This window comes from Lithobates pipiens, unplaced genomic scaffold (genome assembly GCF_037356315.1).
Source record: "Lithobates pipiens isolate NorthernLeopardFrog02 unplaced genomic scaffold, aLitPip1_a1.2 Scaffold_13, whole genome shotgun sequence".
Classification (NCBI taxonomy): Eukaryota; Metazoa; Chordata; class Amphibia; order Anura; family Ranidae; genus Lithobates; species Lithobates pipiens.
In genome coordinates this window covers 273487142-273514507 of record NW_027507718.1, presented here as the reverse complement: position 1 = coordinate 273514507, position 27366 = coordinate 273487142, and the positions used below count along the sequence as shown (strand labels likewise).

Below are 27366 nucleotides of genomic sequence, written 5' to 3'. Positions count from 1 at the left end.
TTATTATTTTCCTATCTAATTTTTTGGGATCATAATTCTAGTGTTTTAGTAGTGTTAACTCACTTAAATTATATTACATCCTGAAGCGCTGAGCAGTGTGCAATTGTAGTTGGGGACATAAAATTTTCAGCACGCAGGCTTTGAATATCTTGCTCTGTGTTCCCCCTTAATGTCATCGGGTTTTTGAGGAACCATTCTCTGCGTTGTGCTAAAATGGCAGCTAGGTGATAGTTCGCTAGGTCAGGTAGACCCACTCCTCCCACCTTTTTAGTCTTTTTGAGTTTGGAAAATGCACATCTGGCTTTTTTACCTTCCCAAAGATACTTGGAAAGTATAGTTTGTAATGTTTGAAAGAAAGTTTTTGTGGCTGGAATTGGTACGGTATGGAATATCTATAGGAGTTTAGGCAAAGTTTGCATTTTAAATGCAGCTGACCTACCTGTCCATGATAAAATATGTTTGCTTAGGCTGTGGAGTTCTTGTTTAAGTGTGGATTTTAATGGTTGGTAGTTTGTCTGGAATAGAAGGTCAGGTTGTGCCATGAGTTTAATTCCTAGATATGTGATGTTGTGGTTATTCCACACAAATGGGAAAGTGCTCTGTATTTCTATTTTGTCCTGTGGTTTTACACCCAGGCCTAGGATATAAGATTTGGATTAGTTAACCTTGTAGTATGATACCATTCCATAGTTGTGTAGCAACTTGGTAACCTTATTTAGGAAAGACACCGGATTTGTTAGCAATATTACATCATCTGCGAAATGACTTATTACGTGTTTGTGGTCTCTAATCATGAATCCATGGATGTTGGAGTCTTGTCTAACATTGGCTGCTAAAGATTCCATTAACAAGTTGAATATGAGGGGTGTGTGCCATTAGTTATTGAAAAGGGTTTGAACAACATGCCTGATGTGAACTCTCTAGCTGATGGGGAGGTATAAAGAGCTAGGATTGCTGATAGCAGGTGTCCTTTGAATCCAAATTTTTCCAGAGTTTTTGTGAGGTATGCCCAGTGGACTCTGTCAAACGCCTTCTCTGTATCCAGTGCAAGAAGCAGAGAAGGCGTTCAACAGCGTCTGGCGATATGGATTATGTCAGTCAGCCTTCTAGTGGCATCAGATGTTTTTCTGCCTTTAGTGAATCCGGATTGGTCCTGATTGATTATAGTGGGTAAGATGTCCATTAAATTGATTGAAATGAGTTTAGCATATATTTTTAGGTCGTTATTTAATAAAGATATTGGCCTAAAATACCTTCCCTGGTTTGGACAAAGTGACTATCAATGCTTCAAGCATTTCAGAGGGAAAGGATGCAGAGGCAGCAGCTTTTTCGAATACTTTAAGTAGGTGTGGTCTTAGTATTACTTTAAAATTTTTGTAGTATTCCCCTGTGAGCCGTCTGGTCCTGGAGATTTATTATTAGGGAGGGTGTCTATGACCTTTATGACTTCTGCTAAGGAGAAGGGGGTGTTTAATGTTTCAAGCTGTGATGTGGAAATTTGGGGCAGGTTGATGTCAGACAAGAACTTTGTTATTTCCAGGTGGGAGGGTTGTTTGATATTGCTGTCTTGGTTTAAATTATAGAGTGCGTTGTAATATTCACTAAATAGATCTGCAATACTTTGAGGGTCAACTACTCGTAGGTTAGATTTGGAGTCAGTTAGGTGGGGTATTTTAGTTTTTAGTCATTGGCTTTGTAATTTGCGTGCTAGTGCCTTCCCTGCTTTATTGTTGGTGGAATAGAAGGACATTTTCAGTCATATTTGTTTCTGTTCAAAGGAATGAAGTAATTCTAATCTAAGATCATGTTTTGTACCAACGACAGGGGTAGGGTTGTTTGTTATGTTGAAATCCAAGGGTTTTCATTTCTGCTAGAAGAGAGTCGAGTCTCTGCTGCCTCTGTCTCCTAAGCCTCGTACCTAATTGTATAAACATTCCTCTTATGTATGCCTTATGAGCATTCCATATAGTAAACGGATTATCCACATCTGAAGAATTGATCTGGAAGTATTCAGACAGGTGGCTCTCCAAGGTTTGTTTGGTGGATGAATGTTGAATTACCTGAGGGTTAGAACGCCAGACAAAGGCATTATTGTTAAGGTATGTGTCTCGCAGAGTTAGTAGGATGGATGCGTGATCTGACCAAGTGATGCTATTAATTTTAATGTGTTGTATCTTAGGGAGTAGCCACCTGTCCATTAGGAACAGATCAATCCTTGTACAGTGCCTTGCGAAAGTATTCGGCCCCCTTGAACTTTTCAACTTTTTGCCACATTTCAGGCTTCAAACATAAAGATATAAAATTTTAATTTTTTGTGAAGAATCACCAACAAGTGGGAAGTGGAACAAAATCTATTGGATAATTTAAACTTTTTTAGCAAATAAAAAACTGAAAAGTGGTGCATGCAAAATTATTCGGCCCCTTTACTTTCAGTGCAGCAAACTCACTCCAGAAGTTCAGCGAGGATCTCTGAATGATCCAATGTTGTCCTAAATGACTGATGGTGATAAATAGAATCCACCTGTGTGTAATCAAGTCTCTGTATAAATGCACCTGCTCTGTGATAGTCTCAGGGTTCTGTTGAAAGCGCAGAGAGCATCATGAAGACCAAGGAACACACCAGGCAGGTCCGTAATACCGTTGTGGAGAAGTTTAAAGCCGGATTTGGATACAAAAAGATTTCCCAAGCTTTAAACATCCCAAGGAGCACTGTGCAAGCTATCATTTTGAAATGGAAGAAGTATAAGCCCACTGCAAATCTACCAAGACCTGGCCGTCCCTCTAAACTTTCAGCTCAGACAAGGAGAAGACTGATCAGAGATGCAGCCAAGAGGCCCATGATCACTCTGGATGAACTGCAGAGAACTACAGCTGAGGTGGGAGAGTCTGTCCATAGGACAACAATCAGTCGTACACTGCACAAATCTGGCCTTTATGGAAGAGTGGCAAGAAGAAAGCCATTTCTCAAAGATATCCATAAAAAGTCTTGTCTAAAGTTTGCCACAAGCCACCTGGGAGACACACCAAACATGTGGAAGAAGGTGCTCTGGTCAGATGAAACCAAAATCGAACTTTTTGCCCACAATGCAAAACGATATGTTTGGCGTAAAAGCAACACAGCTCATCACCCTCAACACACCACCCCCACTGTCAAACATGGTGGTGGCAGCATCATGGTTTGGGCCTGCTTTTCTTAAGCAGGGACAGGGAAGATTGTTAAAATTGAGGGGAAGATGGATGCAGCCAAATACAGGACCATTCTGGATGAAAACCTGTTGGAGTCTGCAAAAGACCTGAAACTGGGACGGAGATGTATCTTCCAACAAGACAATCATCCCAAATTTACAGCAAAATCTACAAAGGAATGGTTCACAAATAAACGTATCCAGGTGTTAGAATGGCCAAGTCAAAGTCCAGACCTGAATCCAATCGAGAATCTGTGAAAAGAGCTGAAAACTGCTGTTCACAAACGCTCTCCATCCAACCTCACTGAGCTCGAGCTGTTTTGCAAGGAAAATCTCTCGATGTGCAAAACTGATAGAGACATATCCCAAGTGACTTGCAGCTGTAATCGCAGCAAAAGGTGGCTCTACAAAGTATTAACGCAAGGGGGCCGAATAATTTTGTACGCCCCACTTTTCATTTTTTATTAGTTAAAAAAGTTTCAAAATCCAATAGATTTCGTTCCACTTCACAATTGTGTTCCACTTGTTGGTGATTCTTCACAAAAAATAAAAATGTTATATCTTTATTTTTGAAGCCTGAAATGTGGCAAAAGGTTGAAAAGTTCAAGGGGGCCGAATACTTTCGCAAGGCACTGTATATATGCAATGTCTATGAGAGTAAAACGTAAAGTCTTTTTCATTGGCATGCATACATCGCCAAATGTCATATAATTCCTGAGTTCGTAAGAAGGGAGCCATGGATGTTGATTTATTAGAGAATTTAGATGTAGAGTCCACCCGAGGGTCTGGGGTAATGTTAAAATCCCCGCATATTATGAGGAAACCTTGTTGAACTTTTAAAATGTTTCCCATTAGTTTGTTCAGAAATCGGGTTTGGTGCCTATTGGGAACATAAATGTTCACTAATGTATAGTTGGTATTGTTGACTAGTGATGAGCCGAACACCCCCCGGTTCGGTTCACACCAGAACTTTTGAACGGACCGAAAATTTGTGCGAACTTTAGAACCCCATTGAAGTCTATGGGACTCAAACGTTCAAAATAAAAAGTGCTAATTTTAATGGCTAATAGGCAAGATATTGTCCTAAAAAGGGTTTGGGGACCTGGCTCCTGCCCCAGGGGACATGGGTCAATGCCAAAATTGTTTTTAAAAACTGACATTTTTTCGGGAGCACCTATTTTAATGACGATTAAAGTAAAAAAAAAGTGAAATATTCCTTTAAATATCATGCCTGGGGGGTGTCTATAGTATGCTTGTGAAGTGGCACGTGTTTCCCGTGTTTAGAACAGTCCCTGCACAAATTGACATTTAACTGAAAAAAGTCATTTAAAACTGCTTGCGGTTTTAATGTAATATCTGGTTCCGGCAATATGGATGAAAATCATTGAGAAAAATGGCATGGGTAGCCCCCTTGCCCATTACCAGCCCCTTTGGGTCTTGTACGGATATTAAGGGGAATCCCGTACCCAAATAAAAAAAAGGAAAGGCATGGGGCCCCCAGGCCCTATATACTCAGAACAGCAGTATACAGGCGGTGCAAACAAGACAGGGACTGTGTAGGTTTGTTGTGTTAAGTAGAATCTGTTTGTAATTTTGAACTGTTACATTTTTAAAGTGTAGCTCCAGTCAAAAAATCTATTTTTAAGATTTTTGGAAAACATTGGGAAGGGTTATCACCCCTGTATAATTTTTTTGCCATCTGTCTTTTTTCATCTCACTTCCTGTTGTCTCCTTCCGTTTGCAAGTAGGAGACGTTTGTAAGTTGGATGTTTGAAAGTAGGGGCCTGCCCTATATGCTCTGCAGAAATTTGGGCCTAAGGTGTTGGTGTTGCCACAACACTGTAATCCCTCAAAATGACTCTTGGTGGGTGCTGGAGCGCCCTGCTGTGAACGATTATATCAAGAATTGTAATTACATGCCATTGTTGAACAGTGGTATAACAATTGGGCCTTTGGTGGTTGTGGTGGTGGTGCTGGTGCCACAACACTATAAGTCCTCACAGTTACTCTCGGTCGGTGCAGGAACGGGCCCTGCTGTGAAATATTATATCAAGAATTGTAATTACATGCCCCTGAAAAATTGGGCCTTAGGCACTGGTGCTGGTGCCACGACACTGCAACCTCCCCCATATAGTCTATTTGGAGTGCAGGAATGAGCCCTGCTGCAAAGCATTGCATCAAAAATTGCAACGCCCCTGTTAAACAGGGGCTGAAAAATTAGGCTGGTGGCATCACCCAGAACCAAAAATGTTCTTCCAAGATATCAGCGGGATCATTGAGAAGGAAGAGGATAGTCAGCCAACATAACAGGACAGTAGCTCAGCATCAGCATAGGTAGTCTTGAAGGGATGTGACATTTCCAAAAAAATTATTCGGTTACATCAGCTTCAGGTGCTTGGTAGCTGGTAGTGATCCAACAAGACTGATTCACCTTTATGAAGGTCAGTCGATCAACCGAGTCGGTGGACAGGTGCACCCAGTGATCGGTTACAAAGCCACCAGCAGCACTGAAGTGTGTTCCGAAAGAACGCTGGATGCAGGACAGGCCAGTAGCTCAATTGCATACTGTGCAAGCTCTGGCCAGTGATCCATCCTCCATTTTCGGTGGGAATGGTGTCCAAGTCTGACCGTGCCCCTAGGTATTCCTGCACCATGTAAATCAGACGCTAGCGATGGTTGCTGGAACCGATCATACCTTGGGGCTGCCGACTAAAAAATTGTCTGAAAGCATCGGTCAGACGGCCACCTTCTCAACCGCTCCTTCTGTGACTGACCGAAGCCCCAGGAACACGTCCAGGACCAGAAGTTTGTAACCTCCCAGTTTCTGGGAACGCGTTGCACAGACCTTTCTGCAAGGCCTCCCGGAGATGTCTCATGCTCTGCTCCCTCTGCAATGGCAAGATAAGGTCTGCAACCTTACCCTTGTACCGTGGATCAAGGAGAGTGGCCAGCCAGTAGTGGTCCCTCTCCTTGATCCAAAGAATACGAGGATCCTTCCACAGGCTTTGCAGGATCAGGGAAGTCATGTAGCGTAGGTTAGCTGAGGGATTCGGTCGGAGTCCTCTGGGGCACTAAGGACAACATGATCCGCAGCCACCTCCTCCCAGCCACGTAGAAGTCCACAGGTTTATTGGGACTGTAAATCATCCCTACAAGACTGCTGCTGCTGATGCTGAGTGCCAGGCTCCACCTCCATGCTAACACAATCCTTCTCCTCCTCTTCCTCTTCCTGTGTGATGGGTGGGACAGCAGGAACAGTGTCTGGATAAAGGGGGCCTTGAGAGGCAAGGAAGTCCTCCTTTTCCTGCCTCTGTTCTGCCTCAAGTGCCCTGTCTATTACTCCACACAGCGTATGCTTCAACAGGTGGACAAGAGGTACAGTGTCACTGATGCATGCACTGTCACTGCTCACCATCCTTGTGGCCAAAGATGTGTCCTCAAATGGTGACAGGACAGTGCATGCATCCCTGATCATGCCTCACTGGCGTGGTGTGATGATGTGCCTCCTCCTCTTCCTCTCTCCTATCAGACATTCACGTGGAGTCAGTGACCTCATCATACCCTCCCTCTTCATCACTGGAGCAAACCTGGCAGTATGCTGCAGCTAGTGGAACATGACTGCCAGATTGCTGTCCTTCTTGAGCATCCCCTCTCTCTGCGCTCACGCTACTGCCTTCCTCTAGCTGAGTATCATCATCAGAGCCTTCAAAACACTGGGCATCCTCATGGAGCATGTATCCAACACTGTGCTCAAACAGTTCGGGGGACTCCTCAGGAGGACATGGTGGGTCTAGGGAAGGAGTGACTGATGATGACATTGAGACGAGGGTAGAGGATGCATTGGCAGCTGCACCCTGAGCCTGGTTGAGAGAGGATGAGGAGGATGAAGAGGGCTTGGTCATCCACTCTATCAAGTCTTTGGCATAATGCAGCTCAACACGTCCAGCTGCCGAAAAGAAGGACAAGCGTGTTCCATGGCCACATGATGATGATGATGCACCGCGTCCACAACCAGCACTGTTGTCTCTAGACACAGAGCCTGCTTGCCCTCTTTTATTGGCTCATGACTGTCTGCCTCTCCTTGTTGGCCTTCCAGACATAGTAGTGGCCTGCAGGGAGATGGGAAAACCAGCAATTGAGTAGTGTATATTGTGCTGGAGGCACACAGCACCCACTAACTCCTGCAGATGCCTGTATTATACAACACTAGCAATAAAGGGTAGATACAGGTGTATACTGTGATGGAGGCACACAACACCCACTAACTACTGCAGATGCCTGTATGAGAGAACACCAGCAATAAAGGGTAGATACTGGTGTATACTGTGCTGTGCTGGAGGCACACAACACCCACTATCTCCTGCAGATGGCTGTATTAGAGAACATCAGCAATAAAGGGTAGATACAGGTGTATACAGTGCTGTGCTGGAGGCACACAACACCCACTAACTCCTGCAGATGCCTTTATTATAGAACACCAGCAATAAAAGGTAGATACAGGTGTATATTGTGCTGGAGGCACACAACACCCACTAACTCCTGCAGATGGCTGTATTAGAGAACACTAGCAATAAATGGTAGATACAGGTGTATACTGTGCTGTGCTGGAGGCACACAACACCCACTAACTCCTGCAGATGCCTTTATTATAGAACACCAGCAATAAAGGGTAGATACAGGTGTAGATTGTGCTGGAGGCACACAACACCCACTAAGTCCTGCAGATGGCTGTATTAGAGAACACCAGCAATAAATGGTAGATACAGGTGTATACCGTGCTGTGCTGGAGGCACACACCACCCACTAACTCCTGAAGATGGTTGTATTAGAGAACTCCAGCAATAAAGGGTAGATACAGGTGTATACTGTGCTGTGCTGGAAGCACACAACACCCACTAACTCATGCAGATGGATGTATTAGAGAAGACCAGCAATAAAGGGTAGGTACGGGTGTATACTGTGCTGTGCTGGAGGAACACAACACCCACTAACTCCTGCAGATGCCTTTATTATAGAACACCAGCAATAAAGGGTAGATACAGGTGTATACTGTGCTGGAGGCACACAACACCCACTAACTCCTGCAGTTGGCTGTATTAGAGAACACCAGCAATACAGGGTAAATACAGGTGTATACTGTGCTGTGCTGGAGGCACACAACACCAACTAACTCCTGCAGATGCCTTTATTATAGAACACCAGCAATAAAGGGTAGATACAGGTGTAGATTGTGCTGGAGGCACACAACACCCATTAACTCCTGCAGATGGCTGTATTAGAGAACACCAGCAATAAATGGTAGATACAGGTGTATACTGTGCTGTGCTGGAGGCACACAACACCCACTAACTCCTGTAGATGCCTTTATTATAGAACAACAGCAATAAAGGGTAGATACAGGTGTATACCGTGCTGTGCTGGAGGCACACACCACCCACTAACTCCTGAAGATGGTTGTATTAGAGAACTCCAGCAATAAAGGGTAGATACAGGTGTATACTGTGCTTTGCTGGAAGCACACAACACCCACTAACTCATGCAGATGGATGTATTAGAGAAGACCAGCAATAAAGGGTAGGTACGGGTGTATACTGTGCTGTGCTGGAGGAACACAACACCCACTAACTCCTGCAGATGCCTTTATTATAGAACACCAGCAATAAAGGGTAGACAGGTGTATACTGTGCTGTGCTGGAGGCACACAATACCCACTAACTCCTGCAGATGGCTGTATTAGAGAACACCAGCAATACAGGGTAAATACAGGTGTATACTGTGCTGTGCTGGAGGCACACAACACCCACTAACTCCTGCAGATGCCTTTATTATAGAACATCAGCAATAAAGGGTAGATACAGGCGTATACTTTGCTGTGCTGGAGGCACACAACACCCACTAACCCCTGCAGATGGCTGTATTAGAGAACAACAGCAATAAAGGGTAGATACATGAGTATATTGTGCTGTGCTGGAGGCACACACCACCCAGTAAATCCTGCAAATGGCTGTATTAGAGAACAAAAGCAATAAAGGGTAGATACAGGTGTATACTGCGCTGGAGGCACACAACACCCACTAACTCCTGCAGGCGCCGGAACACACTACACAAGGCCACTGCGCTGGCGGCCTTATATAGGGTGGGGCGTGTACTAAACCCCCTGAGCTATAATTGGCGACAGGCATCCTGACTGTGGCCAATTATGGCTCTCCTCGCTGCCGGCGCTGTGATTGGCCAAGCATGAGCCAGCAATGCACTGCGATGGTGCAGTGCATTGTGGGCCGTGAGCGCCACACGAACAGCCCACAGAGTTCTGGCTTTGCCGAACGGGAGAACAGCCGGTGTACGAGTCGAACATGCGTTCGACTCGAACACCAAGCTCATCCCTATTGTTGACGCAACATAGTATGATGAGATATCTTCCCGAGGGATCAGAGATTACAGAGTGTAGTTGAAATGAGACAGATTCTTTTACCACTATGAAAACTCCTCTTTTTTTTTATTTCATGTTGGAGTAAAAGTAATAGTTAAAGCTTTTATGGGTACATTTGGGAGGAGCATCTTGGTGGAAATGGGTCTCCTGGACACAAACATGTCGCAGCAAGAAGATATCACTTCTTTCCACAGAGAAGACCTTTTTTCTGGATGGTTTAAGCCATGTGCATTGATAGACAGTATATTAAGTGGCATTGATTATTGTGGGAATGTCAAAGTGTGGAAGTCGATGGTCATACTCACAGATAAAGAAAAGTCCGGTTTTCTGTATATCAATCTCCTGGTGAGATTTTGTGTTCTGAAGGGTTCTTACGGTGTTCTCGGGGTGGTCCTTATTGCCAGTGATGTGGTTGGGTGTTCCTGTGGGGTGGGTAGCTATTCTTGCAATTTCTGCATCGGTGCGTGTAGTCGGCTGAGATGCGATGTCATCTTTCTTGGGGGTAGTTGTTGATCCAGAGAAGTCTATAGCATAACAAAATAAACTAAACAAAAATGTTAAACAGAAAATGGTTGACAGCTTTAACTGAGGATGCACTGGGGGATTCTTGCACAGAGTGCACTGTTCATCGTAGTAGAGGGGTGATGGAAAAGTTTCCATATTCCTGTCCTCCCAGGGGGTAGTCAGTTAAATGCCTGTGCTTTTTGTTAAGGAGCCCTCTTTTAGGTGTTAATATTTCTCCTTGCCCTATTTTTCTTGGCCACCACTTGCCATTCCTCCTGGATGTGAGAGGGGCCCTCAGAGCATGATTGGGGTGGATGGTGGTTCCATAATGATGCCCCATTGGCACAGAGCTGCCAGACCTTCCAGATTCTTCAGAATGCTTTCAACCTGGCACCCCCTCCCTCAATGTGCCTGCGGCAGCTTCTACTCCTAAGCCTTGTACTCCTAAACCTGGCAGTGGAAAGCCCATGATTTGTGCATTACTGGCCTGGTGGACTAATCTAACACTGTCATAGTGTTCTAGATTCATTACCAGTTTAACTGTGCGTTTACCAGACTATTTAAACCCTCCTATTCTTTACACCCAAGGAGGCTGCCATCTTAGTCTCTGTTTGGTCTGCAGTTGCCATGGTGGGGTGTACATGTGACACCAGTCATGTGATGGTTTGACAGTTCATTTGAGCACACAATCAACCAGAATACCCTGTACACACGGTCGGACATTCCGACCACAAAATCTGTCGGATTTTTTTAGACCGATTTTGCCCGAAAAGTGTGTTGCATACACACGGTCGCACAAAGTTGTCGGAAAATCCGATCGTTCTGAACGAGTTGACGTCAAACACGTATGTCGGGACTATAAACGGGCCAATAGCCAATAGCTTTCATCTCTCTGAGCATGAGTGGCACTTTGTCCGTTGGAATTGTCTACACACAATCGGAATTTATGCGATTGGATTTTGTTGTCGGAAAATTTTAGATCCTGCTCTCAAACGTTGTGCATCAGAAAAAGTCAGATGGAGCCCACACACGGTCAGATTTTCCGACAACATGATCCGATCGCACATTTTCCGTCGGAAAGTCCGGCCGTGTGTACAGGGCATAACAGTTATCATTCGAAGCATGCCTTGAATGTAACATTTTTGGGAAAAAAAATGAATTGATGGGTTTAGTCCTGCTTTAAAAAAATTGCTAACAAGTAGAGTATTTTGGTAGGAGAGACTTTGCATGTCTCCTTTGCCAAAAAACGTCATCCCCTTTCTCCTAACAATTTTTTCTTGTGTGCATTGTCCGCAGCACATGAGCAGTGCAGTTATTGCACACTAGCTCATTCCTTGCATCTGCAAAATGCTGAGAATGGAGCAAAGTGTGGGGACAAAGTAACTCAAGCATAGAACTTAAATGATCAGTGGCCATCCTAATGCTGACAAGAGAAGATGCCAGGCCCAGAAGAAGAAATGTACATGATGGCAGCAGTGACCAAGGAGCAGTGAAGGGAATGTCAGAGTTGTCAGTGTTAGAGAAGGTTAAACCCTGAAGTAAGTTTGTCATACTTGTATCTTATGGAAAATGCTGCTGTATTACCCCACCAATAAAAAAAAGATCCGATATAACAAAAAGGACTGTTTTTTTTAATCAAGGCTTAAAGAGACATGCTGTAGCTTATAAAACTTTACATGTGGACAGATACCTACATAGACATATAGGGTAAAAAGGGGAGTCTGTTACATTCTTAATATAAATTTGTACTTGTTAGGTGAGTATACTGCACTGCATTCTAGTGTGCTGTTACCAGGTATTTTTTGGCGTTACTTGTGGTATTGTAAAGTGCAATATCTGTATGTTCGGTTCACTGGATGTCCGCTGAACCTAGCGTTAGATCCAGGAATTCCAAACCAGCTCTCATTAAAGTTTAGGGGAGCTAAATTTTGTAACTTTTTTTACTGACCTTTTTCAAGGCTAATTTGCAGAAGCAAGGCACTGCCGTGGAGGTCATGTCCCACTTCACCTTTATAAGCCCCCATTTCCTTAAGGCAAGCAAGCCTACTGGTACTTGATTTACAATGCTATAGTTTCAGCCTGTTGGAACATGGGACTCTGTGTAGGAAGCAGGAAAGAGTAATCAAGAGGATCTGACCTTGAGGCATAGCATGGCAGAAGAATATCTATACAAATATTCAGAGGCTTGATGGTGGTAGACGTTAAGCGTAATCCAGAGACTATCTGAGGTCAGGGCAGGCATCAGGCACAGCATTATCCAGAAACACTTTGAGGTCAGGGCAAGCAGCAGAAAAGCATAATTTAAAAACAGACTGAGGTCAAAAGGCAGGCAACAATCCAGAAGAGTAGTTTGTAGTTCCGCAAAGGGTTCGTAACAGATGAATCTAAACAGCAGTCCATGGCAAACAGGAACTTACTAGTCAGCAGCTAGGTAGCTAAATGCTTTCAGGATCAGAGCTCTGGGCTTATGATGGTTCAATAATGCACCTCAGCACTGCAGGTAAATAGGCAAGAAGCCAGTGCCAGGGGTGTATGCATAATAACAGGGATGCATTCCGAGGGCTGTGCTGTCACTGAACATTGAGTATCTGTTGGCTAGCAAGAGAGACATAGGCTGGTCTGAGGGTTACAAAAAATGCTCTAGTCCATAAGGGGTATACAGATGCAAGAGCTGAATTGTTTAATTTGTTAATAATCCATTTTTTTTCTAGGGAATCTTCACTGTTGTTTTTACAGAAGCACCGTGTAGAGCTTGTGGAAGAACTAGAAGATTGTATTGATTCTATTCTTGACCAGGCAAGACAAAAACATTTACTGACAAAAGATGACTTTGAGGAGGTCACCCATGGAGCAGGGCCCAGGAAACAAGTCAGAAGATTATTGGATATTATTGACTGCCTTGGGGAAGAAAATGCGTCAGTTTTTTGTGATCTCTTCATTCAGATTAAAAACTCTAAAAATTGTATGGCCTCAGAAAATGGTAAGTGTTAATTTTTTACATATGATGAAATAAATTCTGCAGCTGGCCACACATGTTAGACTTTGAAATTCCTAATTTTTTAAAAAAATTTTTATCCAAAACTGAAATTCCTATTTAAAATTGGGTCCATCTCTGGGTAACAGGTATTCAAAATAAAAAAACAGCCCAAGCTTCAATGCTTATGTTTAATCCGTAGATGTCCCTAACAATACTTATTTTTCTCAACAAGATGTCCTCTTTTCTACAGGTCTAATAAATGCCCTGTATCACTCAAACAAGAAGACTGAAGGGCATCATTGGCCTGCCCCATTAGGGGGGTAGCTGGTCTACCCTTCCTTCGTAGTATAATGATGCAGACAGCCACTCTCTGAGAGTGCCACACTGTATCATCCAGGACCACCCACAATCAGAGCAGAAGAAGAATGAGATACAAAGCATTACATAACACTAAAGGTTGCTTGCTGTTATCTTTTTTACCCTAAAAAAGCATCTTCTGTGATCCTCTCTTACATAGTTTCACTTTATTACTATGGGCTGACTCCCTCTGCCTTATTGGCTAGGCCATGACAACCGCATTTCCACTGTTCAGGGAGATTGCCTCCCTGTCCAGAAAAGCACTCTTGCTGGAAAGGCGATGGCAGGCCCAGAAAAAAGTGAAACTTGATTAAAGGAGTGCACAGAAGAAGCTTTTCTGACTATTAATATAATAGGGCATCTTGCAATGTTTGCTGTTAGACAGAATCTTTACTTTTAAATGTTTACAATTGAGTAAGGTTCACTTCAATCCAAGGTGTTAAAGGCAAAAATTAGATCTAAAGAAGGGGAAAATATATATTTTCATATGTAAGCTTGATCAGTTATTGTACATTAAAGTGGTTACATAGTTACATAGTAGGTGAGGTTAAAAAAAGACACAAGTCCGTCAAGTCCAACCTATGTGTGAGATTATATGTCAGTATTACATTTGTATATGCCTTTATGTTGCGGTTGTTCAGGTGCCTGTCTTATCTTGAAACTATCAATGCCCCCCCCCCCCCTGAAACCACTGCCTGTTGAGGGGAATTCCACACCCTTGCCGCTCTTACAGTAAAGAACCCTCTATGCAGTTTAAGGTTAAACCTCTTTTCTTCTAATTTTAGTGAGTGGCCACGTGTCTTATTAAACTCACTTCCGCTGAAAAGTTTTATCCCTTTTGGGGAGTCACCAGTATGGTATGTGTCAATTTAAATCATATCCCCTCTCAAGCATCTCTTCTCCAGAGAGAATAAGTTCAGTATGGTATGTGTCAATTTAAATCATATCCTCTCTCAAGCATCTCTTCTCCAGAGAGAATAAGTTCAGTGCTCGTAACCTTTCTTCATAACTAATATCCTCCAGACCCTTTATTAGCTTTGTTGCCCTGCTTTATACTTGCTCCATTTCCAGTACATCCTTCCTGAGGACTGTTGCCCAGAACTGGACAGCATACTCCAGGTGAGGCCGGACCAAAGTCTTGTAGAGTGGGAGAATTATTGCTTTATCCCTGGAGTTAATCCCATTTTTAATGCATGCCAATATTCTGTTTGCTTTGTTAGCAACAGCTTGGCATTGCATGCCATTTAGTTGCCCACCCCATTAATTTGTTCAGATCTTCTTGCAAGGTTTCCTCATCCTGCAGAGATGTTATTGCCCTGCTTAGCTTAGTGTCGTCCGCAAATACAGAGCTGTTTACCCCATCCTCCAGATCGTTTATGAACAAATTAAACAGGATTGGTCCCAGCACAGAACCCTGGGGGACCCCACTTCCCACCCCTGACCATTCCGAGTATTACCCATTTATCACCACCCTCTGAACTCTCCCTTGTAGCCAGTTTTCAATCCACGTACTCACCCTATGGTCCATGCCAACGGACTTTACTTTGTACAATAAACGTTTATGGGGAACTGTGTCAAATGGTTTGCAAAATCCAGATACACCATGTCTACGGGCCTTCCTTTATCTAGATGCCAGCTCACCTCCTCATAGAAGGTTAATAGATTGGTTTGGCAAGAACGATTCTTCATGAATCCATGCTGATCACTGCTAATGATAGCGTTTTCATTACTAAAATGTTGTATAAAGCCCCTTATCGTCCCCCCAAAGAGCTTGTATACTATTGATGTTAAGCTATCTGGTCTGTAATTCCCAGGGATGTATTTTTTTCCCCATAAAGATTTTATTCAATATAGAAAGGTAAACATACAGAACAAGAAAGTAGTCACATACCAGCCAACAGTTAGGACAATATACTGGCACCATTTAAAAGGTATAACGATTCAAAGTACAGTAACCAGGAACAAACTAAGACATTCAAAGAGGGCATCGGAGGGCAGAGGGTAGAATTTTCACTTTACTCCCCCCAAAGTCCCCCACTGACAAGTAAGGTGAAGGGAAGGGATCATGGAGCCGTTCCTGGACAAAGACCAGGGTGTGGTGTAACCCCTTAAAGCATATTTGGTGTCAGGAGAGCGTTAGGTAACCCCATATACAACCTAATAAAGGTTTTAACCCCCTGCTTGCCCCCAGGTAACCCTTTCACCCCCTTTTGCCAGTGTCACTAAGCGATCATTTTTCTGATCGCTGTATTAGTGTCTCTGGTGCCGCTAGGTAGCTAGTTATTTTTTAGATTCACCTCCAGGTTTTTATAGCGTTAGGTACCCCCATATACAACCTAATAATGGTTTAACCCCCTGATTGCCCCTAGAGTTAACCCTTTCACCAGCGATCACCGTATAAGTGTCACTGGTGACGCTGGTTAGCTAGTTAGTTATTTAGGTTCCCCGTCAGGTTTTTATATAGCGTCAGGGACCCCCATATACTACCTAATAAAGGTTTTAACCCCCTGATTGCCCCTAGTTAACCCTTTCACCATTGATCACCGTATAAGTGTTACGGGTGATGTTGGTTAGTTCGTTTGCTTTTTATAGCATCAGGACACCCACCATTTATTTCCCAATAAAGGTTTAACCCCCTAATCACCCGGCGGATGATGTCAATTAGGTTTTAAGGTCAGATAGGGTCTGCGTCGCCCCAGGCAGCACTAGGTTAGTGCCAGTACCACTAACACCCACGCGCAAAGCATACACCTCCCATAGTGGTATAATATCTGAACAGATCAATATCTGATCTGATCAGATCTATACTAGCGTCCCCAGCAGTTTAGGGTTCCAAAAAAACGCATTGTTAGCGGGATCAGCCCAGATACCTGCTAGCACCTGCGTTTTGCCCCTCCGCCCAGCCCACCTAAGTGCAGTATCGATCGATCACTGTCACTTACAAAACACTAAACACATAACTGCAGCGTTCGCAGAGTCAGGCCTGATCCCTGCGATCGCTAACAGTTTTTTTTGATAGCGTTTTATATTTAAATCCTGGAGGTGGTGCTTGGTTTTCGGGGTCCCGTAGGCGGCTAGGCTCCCAAAAAGTCCCCCACATGTGGTATCCCCGTACTCAGGAGAAGCAGCAGAATGTATTTTGGGGTATAATTTCACATATACCTATAGCATGTGTGAGCAATATATCATTTAGTGACAACTTTGTGCAAAAAAAAAGAGTTTGTAATATTCCTGCAACTTGTGGCAAAATATAAAATATTCCATGGACTCAACATGCCTCTCAGTAAATAGCTTGGGGTGTCTACTTTCCAAAATGGGGTCATGGGGGGGGGGGGGGGGGTTGTGCTATTTTGGCATTTTATGGCCTTCGAAACTGTGATAGGTAGTGAGGAGTGAAATCAAAAATGTGCACCTTTAGAAATCCTGAAGGTGGTGATTGGTTTTCGGGGGGGGGGGCGTACGCGGCTAGACTCCCAAAAAGTCATACACATGTGGTATCCCCGTACTCAGGAGAAGCAGCAGAATATATTTTGGGGTGCAATTCCACATATAACTATGGCATGTGTGAGAAATATATAATTTAGTGACAACTTTTTGTAAACTTTTTTTTATTTGTCATTATTCAATCACTTGGGACAAAAAAATATTCAATGGGCTCAACATGCCTCTCAGCAATTTCCTTGGGGTGTCTACTTTCCAAAATGGAGTCATTTGGGGGGGTTTGTACTGCCCTGCCCTTTTAGCACCTCAAGAAATGAGATAGGCAGTCATAAATTAAAAGCTGCGCAAATTCCAGAAAATGTACTTTAGTTTGTAGACGCTATAACTTTTGCGCAAACCAATAAATATACGCTTATTGACATTTTTTTTACTAAAGACATGTGGCTGAATACATTTTGGCCTAAATGTATGACTAAAATTGAGTTTATTCGATTTTTCTTATAACAAAAATTAGAAAATATCTTTTTTTTTCAAAATTTTCTTTTTCCATTTATAACGTAAAAAATAAAAATCGCTGAGGCAATCAAATACCATCAAAAGAAAGCTCTATTTGTGGGAAGAAAAATGCGCAAATTTCTTTTGGGTACAACATTGCATGACTGCGCAATTACCAGTTAAAGCAGTGCAGTGCCAAATTGTAAAAAGACCTCTGGTCCTTAGGCTGACAATTGGTCCGGGGCTTAAGTAAACATCTCAAGAAGGAACGCCCAAACTTTCCCTTCCTGGGTGAACTTGGCGAAAATTATTTCGGATGAATGGGGTAAAGTTGAGAAAAAAACTCCTTAATTTCCAAGATAGCAAAGATGTACCCATTCAAGAGCGATGAGGTAAAACATCTAGAGTCAGTTCCTATTTTTGATGCGGCTCTAATGAGGCTGGTGAGGCATGTTACACTCCCTCTAGAAGATACTGTTTCATTCAATGATGGGTTAGAGAGGAAGATTGATACGGATCTGAAACGTATTTATATCACAGGTGGTATGGCTTGTAAACCAGCCTTGGCTCTTGCAGCATTGTCCAAAGCTATGGAGTCTTGGACGGATGATGTGGGTGCAGCTTTAGGAAGTGTGTCTGAAGATTTGGTTAGGAGCTCACCAATACATGAACTGAAGCTGGCATCAGTCTTCCCTTGATATTATTTGCCTAGTGGCATGTGTCATGTCAAGGCAACCTTCCGGCCAGAAATCCCCAAAGTCCTTTTGATATAAAGCCTGTCCAGGTGGAGCAAGTTGGGGCTCGTTTACTCCTTTTTCAGAACATCTGGGCAGCCTCGATCAGGGACTACCGGACGGTCAAAACAGTTTCATCAGGACATTCGTGGGTTTTCAGAAGTCCACCCATACACCAGTTTGTTCCTACAGTCCTACCACACTCAGAAGAAAAGAGATAAGTTCTTCTGTCTTATACAGAACCCCTAATGGCTCAAGGCGCCTCCTTTCTTGTTCCAGCTGAGGAAAGATTTCAAGGGGTTTACTCACCCCTTTTCCTTGGTCCTCAAAAAGAATGGCTACTGGAGGCCAGTCATCAATCTGACACACCTGAACTCCTTCATCAAGAAGGAAAGATTCAAGATGGAAACACTGCTAACAATACGTCAGACAATACAACCAGGCAACTGGCTTCTCTCCATAGACCTGAAAGATGCCTATTTTCATGTCCCAATGCAAAGGAATTTCAGAAGTACCTTAGATTTGCAGTGGACCAAATACATCTTCAATTTACATTTCTCTCGTTCGGGCTTACAACATCGCCTCGGGTATTTTCGAAGCTCTTACTGGCTGTCGCGGCACTAATCAGGGTCAGCGGTATCCAGTTACACCACTACCTGGACGATATACTTTTACTTTCCCAAGACAGGGAGCAGCTGTTGATACATCGAGATCAGGTCATCTCTACTCTGACAGAGTTCTGTTGGCTGTTGAACAGGGAGAAAAGTCATCTAGACTCAACACAGTCGCTAATATTCCTCGGAGCCCAATTCGACACAGTGAAGAGCACCATCTCCTTACCTCTAGAGAAAATTCCGGTGATTCGCTATAGACTTTATCTTGCAATGTCGTCAGCCCTTCTCAGAGCCTCACAATGTCTCATGATAATAGGCACCATGGTGGCCACAGCTCCTATGGTGAAATGCCCAAATGGAAAATGCGGCCCTTTCAGAAGGGTTTTCTCCAATCCAGGGTCTCAAGACCATCTTGTTCAGATAACCCCTTCCATGTGGGGGAGCCTCCCCTGGTGGCTACAGCGGAGAAATCTCCTCAATTGCCATTCCATTGCACCTATCCCCTGGATGGCGATGACAACAACATATTCCAGCAACAGAGGTTCGGGGGCTCTCTGTCTGACGGAGGCAGTCAAAGGCAAATGGGACTTCCCATCCCAAAGTGTAATCTCAAATGTTCTGGAGCTTCATGCCACCTTCCATGCTCTACAGGCATTTCTCCACCTAACATCAGGAGCCTCAGTTCTCCTAAGGTTAGACAATACGGCAGTAGTTTCTTATATCAAGAGACAAGGGGGCACCCGCAGTCTCTCCTTAATGAAGAAAGTAAGTCCGATCATGTCTTAGGCTCAGGCGATCTTGACAAATCTGACGGCTGTTTCTTTATCTTCCAGGAATTCAAAATGTTCAGGCAGATTTTCTCTCAAGGTTTTCCCTGGACAACAATGAATGGTCTCTCCACACCGAAGGTATTCAACTGGATTCTGTCTCCTGGAATCTTCCCGGAAGTAGACCTGTTTGCCTCCCCGTGCAATTTCAAACCGAGGAAATATTACACGAGGTGTCATTGACCTGACGGACCAGTGGAGATTCCACAGGGTTTATGCTTTTCCCCCAGTTCCGGTCATTCTCCGATTTCTATCGAGATTCAGGTGAGAAGAAGCCGTAGTAGTGGCAGTGGTTCCGTACTGGCCCAACAGACCATGGTTCCCACTCCTGATGCAGCTCAGCTACCAGGATCCAATTCCTCTCCCTTCCAGACCAGATCTCGTGTTGCAGGCAAAATCTCTTCACCCATGCCCATTACAGGTCCATCCGATGGCCTGGTTTTTGAGAGGAGGAGGCTGGAAGTGCTAGGATGTCCAAGTACAGCTATTATTACTTTAATAAATGCCAGAAACCAGGTACCAACAAAGTTTACCAAAGAATTTGGTCAAAGTTTGCAGACTATGTTTCCACCACTGACGGTCTGGTAATGATCCAAAGATACAGGATATTCTAAGCTTTTTACAAACAGGCCTGGATCTGTCCTTATCAGTGAGTTCTTTACGAGTTCAGGTTTGCGCAATCTCTGCCTTCACAGGTGTTTCCTGGGCCAGACATCCTCTTACCAGACGGTTCTTCAAAGGAGCAATAAGGCTCAGACCTCAAAGAAAACCGAGATTTTCCAAGTGGGATCTTCCTTTTGTCCTGGATTTCTTCTCAGAAAAAGAAACACAACATATGGATCAGTCATCTATCAAAGATCTTTCTCTCAAAACTGTCTTCCTAGTAGCCATAACATTGGCTAAGAGGGTCTCCGAGATCAGTTCTCTAGCATTCAAAGAACCATTCCTTACTTTCTTCCTGACCGAATGGTTTTGATTCCTATGCTAGGATCAAATCCAAAGGTAACATCTGTATTCCATGAGAATCAAGAAATTGTCCTTCCAATTTTCCGGCCAACTGAAGACTCTAGTATTCATCCTTTAGATGTCGGAGAAGTTTTATAGCAATACTTAGAAGCCAAAGATTCTTTACGGAAGTCCGATCACCTGTTAATTTATTTCCATGGAAAAAACAAAGGTTTGCGTGCTTCTTCCAGAACCATCGCAGCATGGATTGTTCAGGCCATCCAAGGGGCTGATAAGGCTAAGGGTTTGGCTCCTCCGGAAGCAGTGACCGCTCATTCTACCAAGAGTGTTTCTACATCGTGGGTGGCTTCCCGTCATGTATCCATGGAAGTGATCTGTAAAGCGGCCTCATGGTCGTTAATTAACACATTTATGACGTACTATTGCGTAGAACTGGCTTCTTTGTCTTCGGTTAATTTTGGTTTGAATGTCTTATCTGTTGATGGTGCCAATTAAACCTTTTTTTCTTTAACCAGCAATTGCCCACCCGGATGTGTATGGCTAGTTATTTCCCATACATAGGCTGCCATGGAGTCTGTCAGGAAAACTGAAAATCTATATCAAATACTTACCGTAATTTTCCTTTCCTGATGGACTCCATGGCAGCAGGAGTTCCCTCCCATTTGCTGGAGTAGGCTAAGTTACGGAACATGGTCTCCGACTAGAAGCAAATATTTATGGGAGTAGGGTCTTATTTTATGGGAGTATGAGAGGCGGGATTAACCCATACATAGGTTGCCATGGAGTCCATCAGGAAAGGAAAATTACGGTAAGTATTTGATATAAATTTTCAGTTTTTTCATAGTACCTGTAAAATGCTCAGAGCAGGCCTGCTCAGGAAAGAGATATGTAGTGCCCTCAATTAAATAAAATAATAGGAATAATATGCAATAGCCGAACTACGGCCATTATAGCCAACAAGTAACATAGAGGGTTATTTACTAAAGGAAAATCCACTTTGCACTGCAAGTGCACTTGAAAGTAAAGTCACTGTAGATCTGAGGGGGACATGCAAGGAAAATAAAAAACTGCATTTTAGCTTGCACATGATTGGATGATAAAATCAGCAGAGCTTCCACTCATTTCAGATCTACTCCTTGGATTTAGAGCGACTGCACTTCCAAGTGCACTTTCAAGTACACTTGCAGTGCAAAGTGGATTTGCCTTTCATAAATAACCCCCATAGTCTCCTCCTTTGCACTTTCCTGACCATATCCCATCCCCCTTTCCTGCTCTTATTCTCTGTGGGCCCTAGTAACTGTCTATACTTATCTGTTTGCAAGTGATGACATAATCTATTAAAATGAGCCATTTCTTTGATCATGCAGGACACAGAAAAGATTTACCTTGCTCCCCAGGGAAGCATATAATGTTTTTTGCACCCCTGCTACTCTGTTGGGGGCTAATAGCTAAGTGAAATGCCTGCTGATTCTGAGCATGGATGCGCATGTTACTCCCCCTCTCTACTGTGATAGTTCTGGTGCCTTGTGATAAACCCAGCGCTGTTACAAGGGACCAAGGAAGAAGTCCAAAAGCCTATGTAATTTCCGACAAGTAGGTTTGGGACTTACAAAAGCCTTTCTTTGCTTGTTCCCAGTGCCTGAATGTAGCAACAAGGGTTCTCTGTAAATATGTGCTGCTGGGCGAAGCTAGGTAAACTATGTACTTTGCTCTGCATGGGCAAAGATAAAGACTCACTTTATGTTATATGATAATAATTTTTCATATAACCTAATTAGTTGTTCTTTTTCTGTTTTCCAGAGTATTTAAAGAGTATACAGAAACACAGAGATGTTCTTTTGCGGAGGAGTGACTGCATGAAGACATACAACTGCAGACTTGGGGAGAAATTAGTCTTCTCTGACTATTTTGTAAACCTTCTTCTTGTCAATGGACACTACAGCCTAGAAATTAAGAAAAATGAATTGTTGACATTTGGCCAACAACGTATAGACCTCCAGAACAAAAGAGAAAATAAGCTAAAACTGAGCCAGCTGTTTGAAAAGCCAAACGGGAGGAGTCTGCCCAAGAAAATCCTTGTTAGTGGTGTAGCTGGGATTGGAAAAACAGTTTTTGTTCAAAAACTCATTTTTGATTTTTCTAATAGAGTTTCACCTCATAATTTTGACTTTGTGCTGAATTTTACTTTCAGGGACCTCAACTTAATAAATAAACCAGTAACTTTGCGAGAAATTATACTAAAAAAACATGGACATTTGAAACGGATTTTAGATGACATTTTCAAAAACAGTGATAAGTTGCTTGTGATCTTAGATGGCTTTGATGAGTTTAAGTCCTTCAACCAGCTAGAATTAGATGAATATGTGTTTGATCCAGATGAGCAAGCGGAATTACCTCAGTTAATTGGGAGCTTGATCAAAGGAGAACTTCTCTCCAATGCCAGCATTGTGCTCACTAGCAGGCCAACAGTCATTAACCACATTCCGGTTGATTTTATTGATCGCTTTGTGATAATTACTGGATTCTCTGTTACAGAAATTGAAGATTACTTTCAAAAATTTTTTGGAGACAAGGAAGTGGGAAGTGAACAATTTGTGATGGTTAGGGAGAACCATTTTTTGTTTACATTGTGTTATATCCCAGCTTTTTGCTGGATTGTCTGCAGTGTTATAAAAGGATGTTCTAATCTTCATATTGAAAGGCCAAAAACGATGACAGATATTTACTGCCACTACCTTATCGTCTTACTAAAATACCATGCGCATCAAGTCAATTTCACAAAAAATGAATTGGCTTTAAAAGGCGTTTTTGGTTTGGGACAGATTGCCTACAGCTCCCTTTTAAAACATGAAACCTTATTTTATGAGACTGATTTTGAAATGTTTAACACACTCCCAAGTGACATTGTAAATAGTTTTCTTGACAAAACTTGCGTGCCTGAATTAGGATATGTTGAGAACGTACTGTCCTTTACCCATTTCACCGTCCAGGAATTTTTTGCAGCTTTTTATTACGTTCATGTAGAGGAACCCTTAGATGACATCATGGATTTGGATGTGCAGAAACAACTTGAGATCGATTCTGGATATCTGGATTTATTTCTAAGGTTTGTTTCTGGATTGCTATCAGTTAGAAACCAAACTTTACTGCAGAAACATCTGGGTCTTCACGCAACCAAGAAGTACGAAATGTATACCTCATGGCTGATAAAATCAATTATTGAGAACTGTGAAAATGGGGGCTATATCCTGAACTTGCTTCACTGTTTATTTGAGCAACAGAACAGTGACCTGGCCAGTAAGATAACACCATCTACTCTACGTCTTAATATTAGTGATAATGTGTTCTCACCCATTGACTTAGATGTATTGGCATATTTCTTAGACCTGGTTCATATGGAAATTGCTGAACTTGACTTGACTGCCACTCATGTGAATGCACACTGTTTGGAAAAACTGCAGCCATACCTTTATCGATGCAATCATTTATGGTTAGTAGTGAATCTGTACATGTATAAATGAATGCTTTCTTTGTGTAAAAATATATATGGAATAACATATCAAGCTTATCAGAGTAATGTTATGGGAAAACTAGAAAACGGCACCCAAACAGACATCCCAATAAAAAGGTAACCTAACCGAGTAAGAGAAATAACAGACATTAGTTAGCTATGTTTTGTATATGGCCATTGAGCTGAGTCCTAATGCCCTCAAAATGTACAGCAGTGGTTATATAATTAATAATAAAGCCTGGAATAGGAGAATATGATAATTAAAGTCCCAACAGTTTAGCAAAAAGCTGTCTATACACAAATTTCATACTGTTTTAGAGGAATTCACTCAGTTGGGTGGCCCTGTGAGCCACCTTCTGTTCAAAGTATCTCAATTTAAACATTTAAGGACTCAGGTGACAAATGCAGCTGCTATTCAGGTATTTTGACAACTGACAAGGGTGGCTTTCAAAATACAATAGCTTATATAGCATGGATGGAGGAATCTGCTAGCTTTTCAAGTGTCCTAGACTTACACTGAATCTACACTGTCATTTTGACTTAATTTTGCATGCATACTTGTGGCCATCTTACAGCCCTCCTATTACTACTTAATATTCCTGGTTCCAGGAGCAAACATGGCACTGAGGCACTGGAAGTTAGTGGTAATACGTGTAAACCAAGGATATGTGTGTGAATCACTCAGGCTGTATGGAATTTGAGTTCTGTGCATAATGCTGTGAGTGCTGGCTAGGGAGGGAGCTTGTCTATCCTTCAAGAAATGGTAGAGAGTGACTAGTGGTTCCGGGAGCTGCACATTAAATCAAGACCTGCTGTATAATAGTGAATAGTAGTCTCGGTCTGGACTTCCACCAGGCCACACCCCCAAGCCCCAACTGAGGCTTATTCATGGGGATGGAGTCTCCAGGTGGAAAGGAAAGGTTAAATGCATTATCGGCCACCACACAGTGAAAATAATTATCAGGTGTGTAAAGAAGTTGTGAAGGGCTGGTCATGGATGTTGTGTGTTTAAGGAAGTGCATACACATAGAAGATCTGATTGTAAAGAAGTCTTAAATGGCCAGCCTCTTGCAAGGTGTGAGTGAAGAAACAAATGTTCAGGAGTGTGATGATAAGGCTGAAATGCAAATGTTTTACCCCCCCCCCCCCATAAAAATCTTAAATAATATATCTTTTAAAAACAACAGTGATGAGAAAACTACAGAAAAAGTCCTAATGAGAAAAGAAAACCTTATAGGTCTATTTACTAATGTTTATGCCACTAAATTGTGAATAAACTAATTGAATAAATGAAAGGGAAACTATAGAAAGACCCTCTGTTCTTAAGAATAATGCAATAATGAATGGTAAAAATAAGGACAAAAATTAAAAGTAAAAAAAAAAAAAATTAATAAGAATAACAATATATGAAGTAATGATCTAAATTCAAAAAGAACACAAAGCAAAAACATCTAGTTAAATCCAGGGAACTGAAAAAAAGGAGAAATGATAGTTATAGATATCAGAGAGAAAGTGATCATGTATCAATGTATTGTCAATATTGTTGAGAAACTCTTGGATATCTCATAGGGAGAGAGAAAGGGGTATTGGAACAACAAAAGTATGACTTATAATACAAAATGACACACTGCAGACTCTAGTGATAATTCTGCCTACCAGAGGCGGCTCTAGGATTTGTGAGGCTTTAGGCGAAACTTATACACGATGCCCCAATCACGCCCATAATGGGAAAAAAATTCAAGCAATAAAAATGGCTGCAAAAAGATGCACAGATCTAGCACACAGTTCATCGGCACCACTTCCAGGGCACCCTCCTCACCCATCAGACATATGCAGCCATTAAAACATCTGGGGCCCACCAAGGTTGCAACCCCTCTTAGCCCCTGTACACACGGTCGGAGATTTCCACAACCAAATCTGTCGGATTCTGCCCGTCGGATTTTGTCCGAAACTGTTGCATACACACGGTCGGACAAAGTTGGCGAAAAATCCGATCTTTCAGAACGTGATGACGTAATTTTGTTACGATGGGACTACATTCAGGCTAGTAGCCAATAGCTTTGATGTAGGAATTTGATCTGAGCATGCGTGGCACTTGGTCCGATCAAAATGCTCTACACATGATCGGATTAGGTCCGACCAGCCCAGTTGGTCGGGAAATATTTCCAACATGTTGGAAAATTGGGTCCGACAGAGATTGGGACGGAATCAGTCCGATGCATACCACACACAGTCGGATTATCCAACGACACGGTCCGATAGGACACATTCTGACAGATTCTCAGACCGTGTGTACAAGGCTTAAGAATTTCCTGTGTCTTGGGAGAATGGGGAGGGGGTGTCACTGAGTCATTCCACATCCACAGAGGAAAGAGAGTGGGGGATCCCAGCACAGCGCAGGGGGGCAAGAGAGGGGACGGGAGAGAGAGAGGAGGGGGAGCGATAGGGGGAGGGGAAGAGGGGGAGGGAAAGAGAGAGGGAGGTGAGCAAGACATTGTGAGAGGGGGAGGGAGAGTGGGTGAGCATGCGGGAGGGGGAGAGGGGGTGAGAGAGGGGTAGAGAAAGGGTGCACAAAAGGGGGAGAGAGGGGAGAGGGAGAGAGAGAGGGGTAGAGAAAGGGTGCACAAAAGGAGGCGAGAGGCAGAGAGAGGGAGAGAGAGAGGGGGTAGAGAAAGGGTGTGCAAAAGGGGGAGAGAGAGGTGGAGAGAGAAGAGAAGAGGGAGGAGAGAGGGGGAGAGGAGGGAGGAGAGAGAGGGAGGAGAGGGAGGGAGAAGAGAGAGGGAGGGAGTGGTGGGAAGGGGTAAGAGAGAGAGGAGTGTGTGGAGAGAGAGAGAGAGAGAGGGGAGTGTGGTGAGAGAGAGAGAGAGAGAGAGAGTAGTGTGGTGAGAGAGAGAGAGGAGTGTGGTGAGAGAGAGAGGAGTATGGTGAGACAGAGAGAGAGGAGTGTGGTGAGAGAGAGAGCAAGAGAGGGGGAGGGAGGGGGAGTGAGAAAGAGAGGGCAGAGGGGGGTAAGAGAGAGAGGGGGAGGGGAGAGAGCAAAAGAGAGAGGGGGAGAGAGGGAGTGAGGGGGGGAGAGAGGGGTGAGAGGGGGTGAGAGAAAGGGGGAAGGTGAGAAAGAGGAGGGTGAGGGAAAGGCGGCGAGAGAGATCTAGAGATCTGTCCCTGTCTGCAGCCCCTCCTGTGCCCCATGTCCCAGTCTGTGAAGGCACTGGGGAGGGCAAAAAGTAGGGAGGAGCTGGAGTGTGCTGGGGGCTGGAGAGTGCCCGGGGCCAGAGTGTACTGGGGGTGGGGGCCGGAGAGTGCTGGGGGTGGGGACCGGGGAGTG

General features: G+C 43.4%; 1 protein-coding gene across 3 annotated transcripts in view; it reads left to right on the top strand.

The window, feature by feature from the left end:
• The window catches only part of LOC143974865 (NACHT, LRR and PYD domains-containing protein 3-like), a 151703-nt gene that overhangs the window by 20024 nt on the left and 104313 nt on the right, over positions 1–27366 (top strand). For 2 of the 3 annotated variants that reach the window (XM_077476631.1, XM_077476630.1), the window contains exons 2-3: positions 12831–13099; positions 22331–24020. In XM_077476631.1, coding sequence (XP_077332757.1) covers positions 12831–13099; positions 22331–24020 — 1959 coding nt within the window. The remainder of the gene's footprint in view (positions 1–12830; positions 13100–22330; positions 24021–27366) is intronic. The other variant, XM_077476632.1, reaches the window with a different exon arrangement.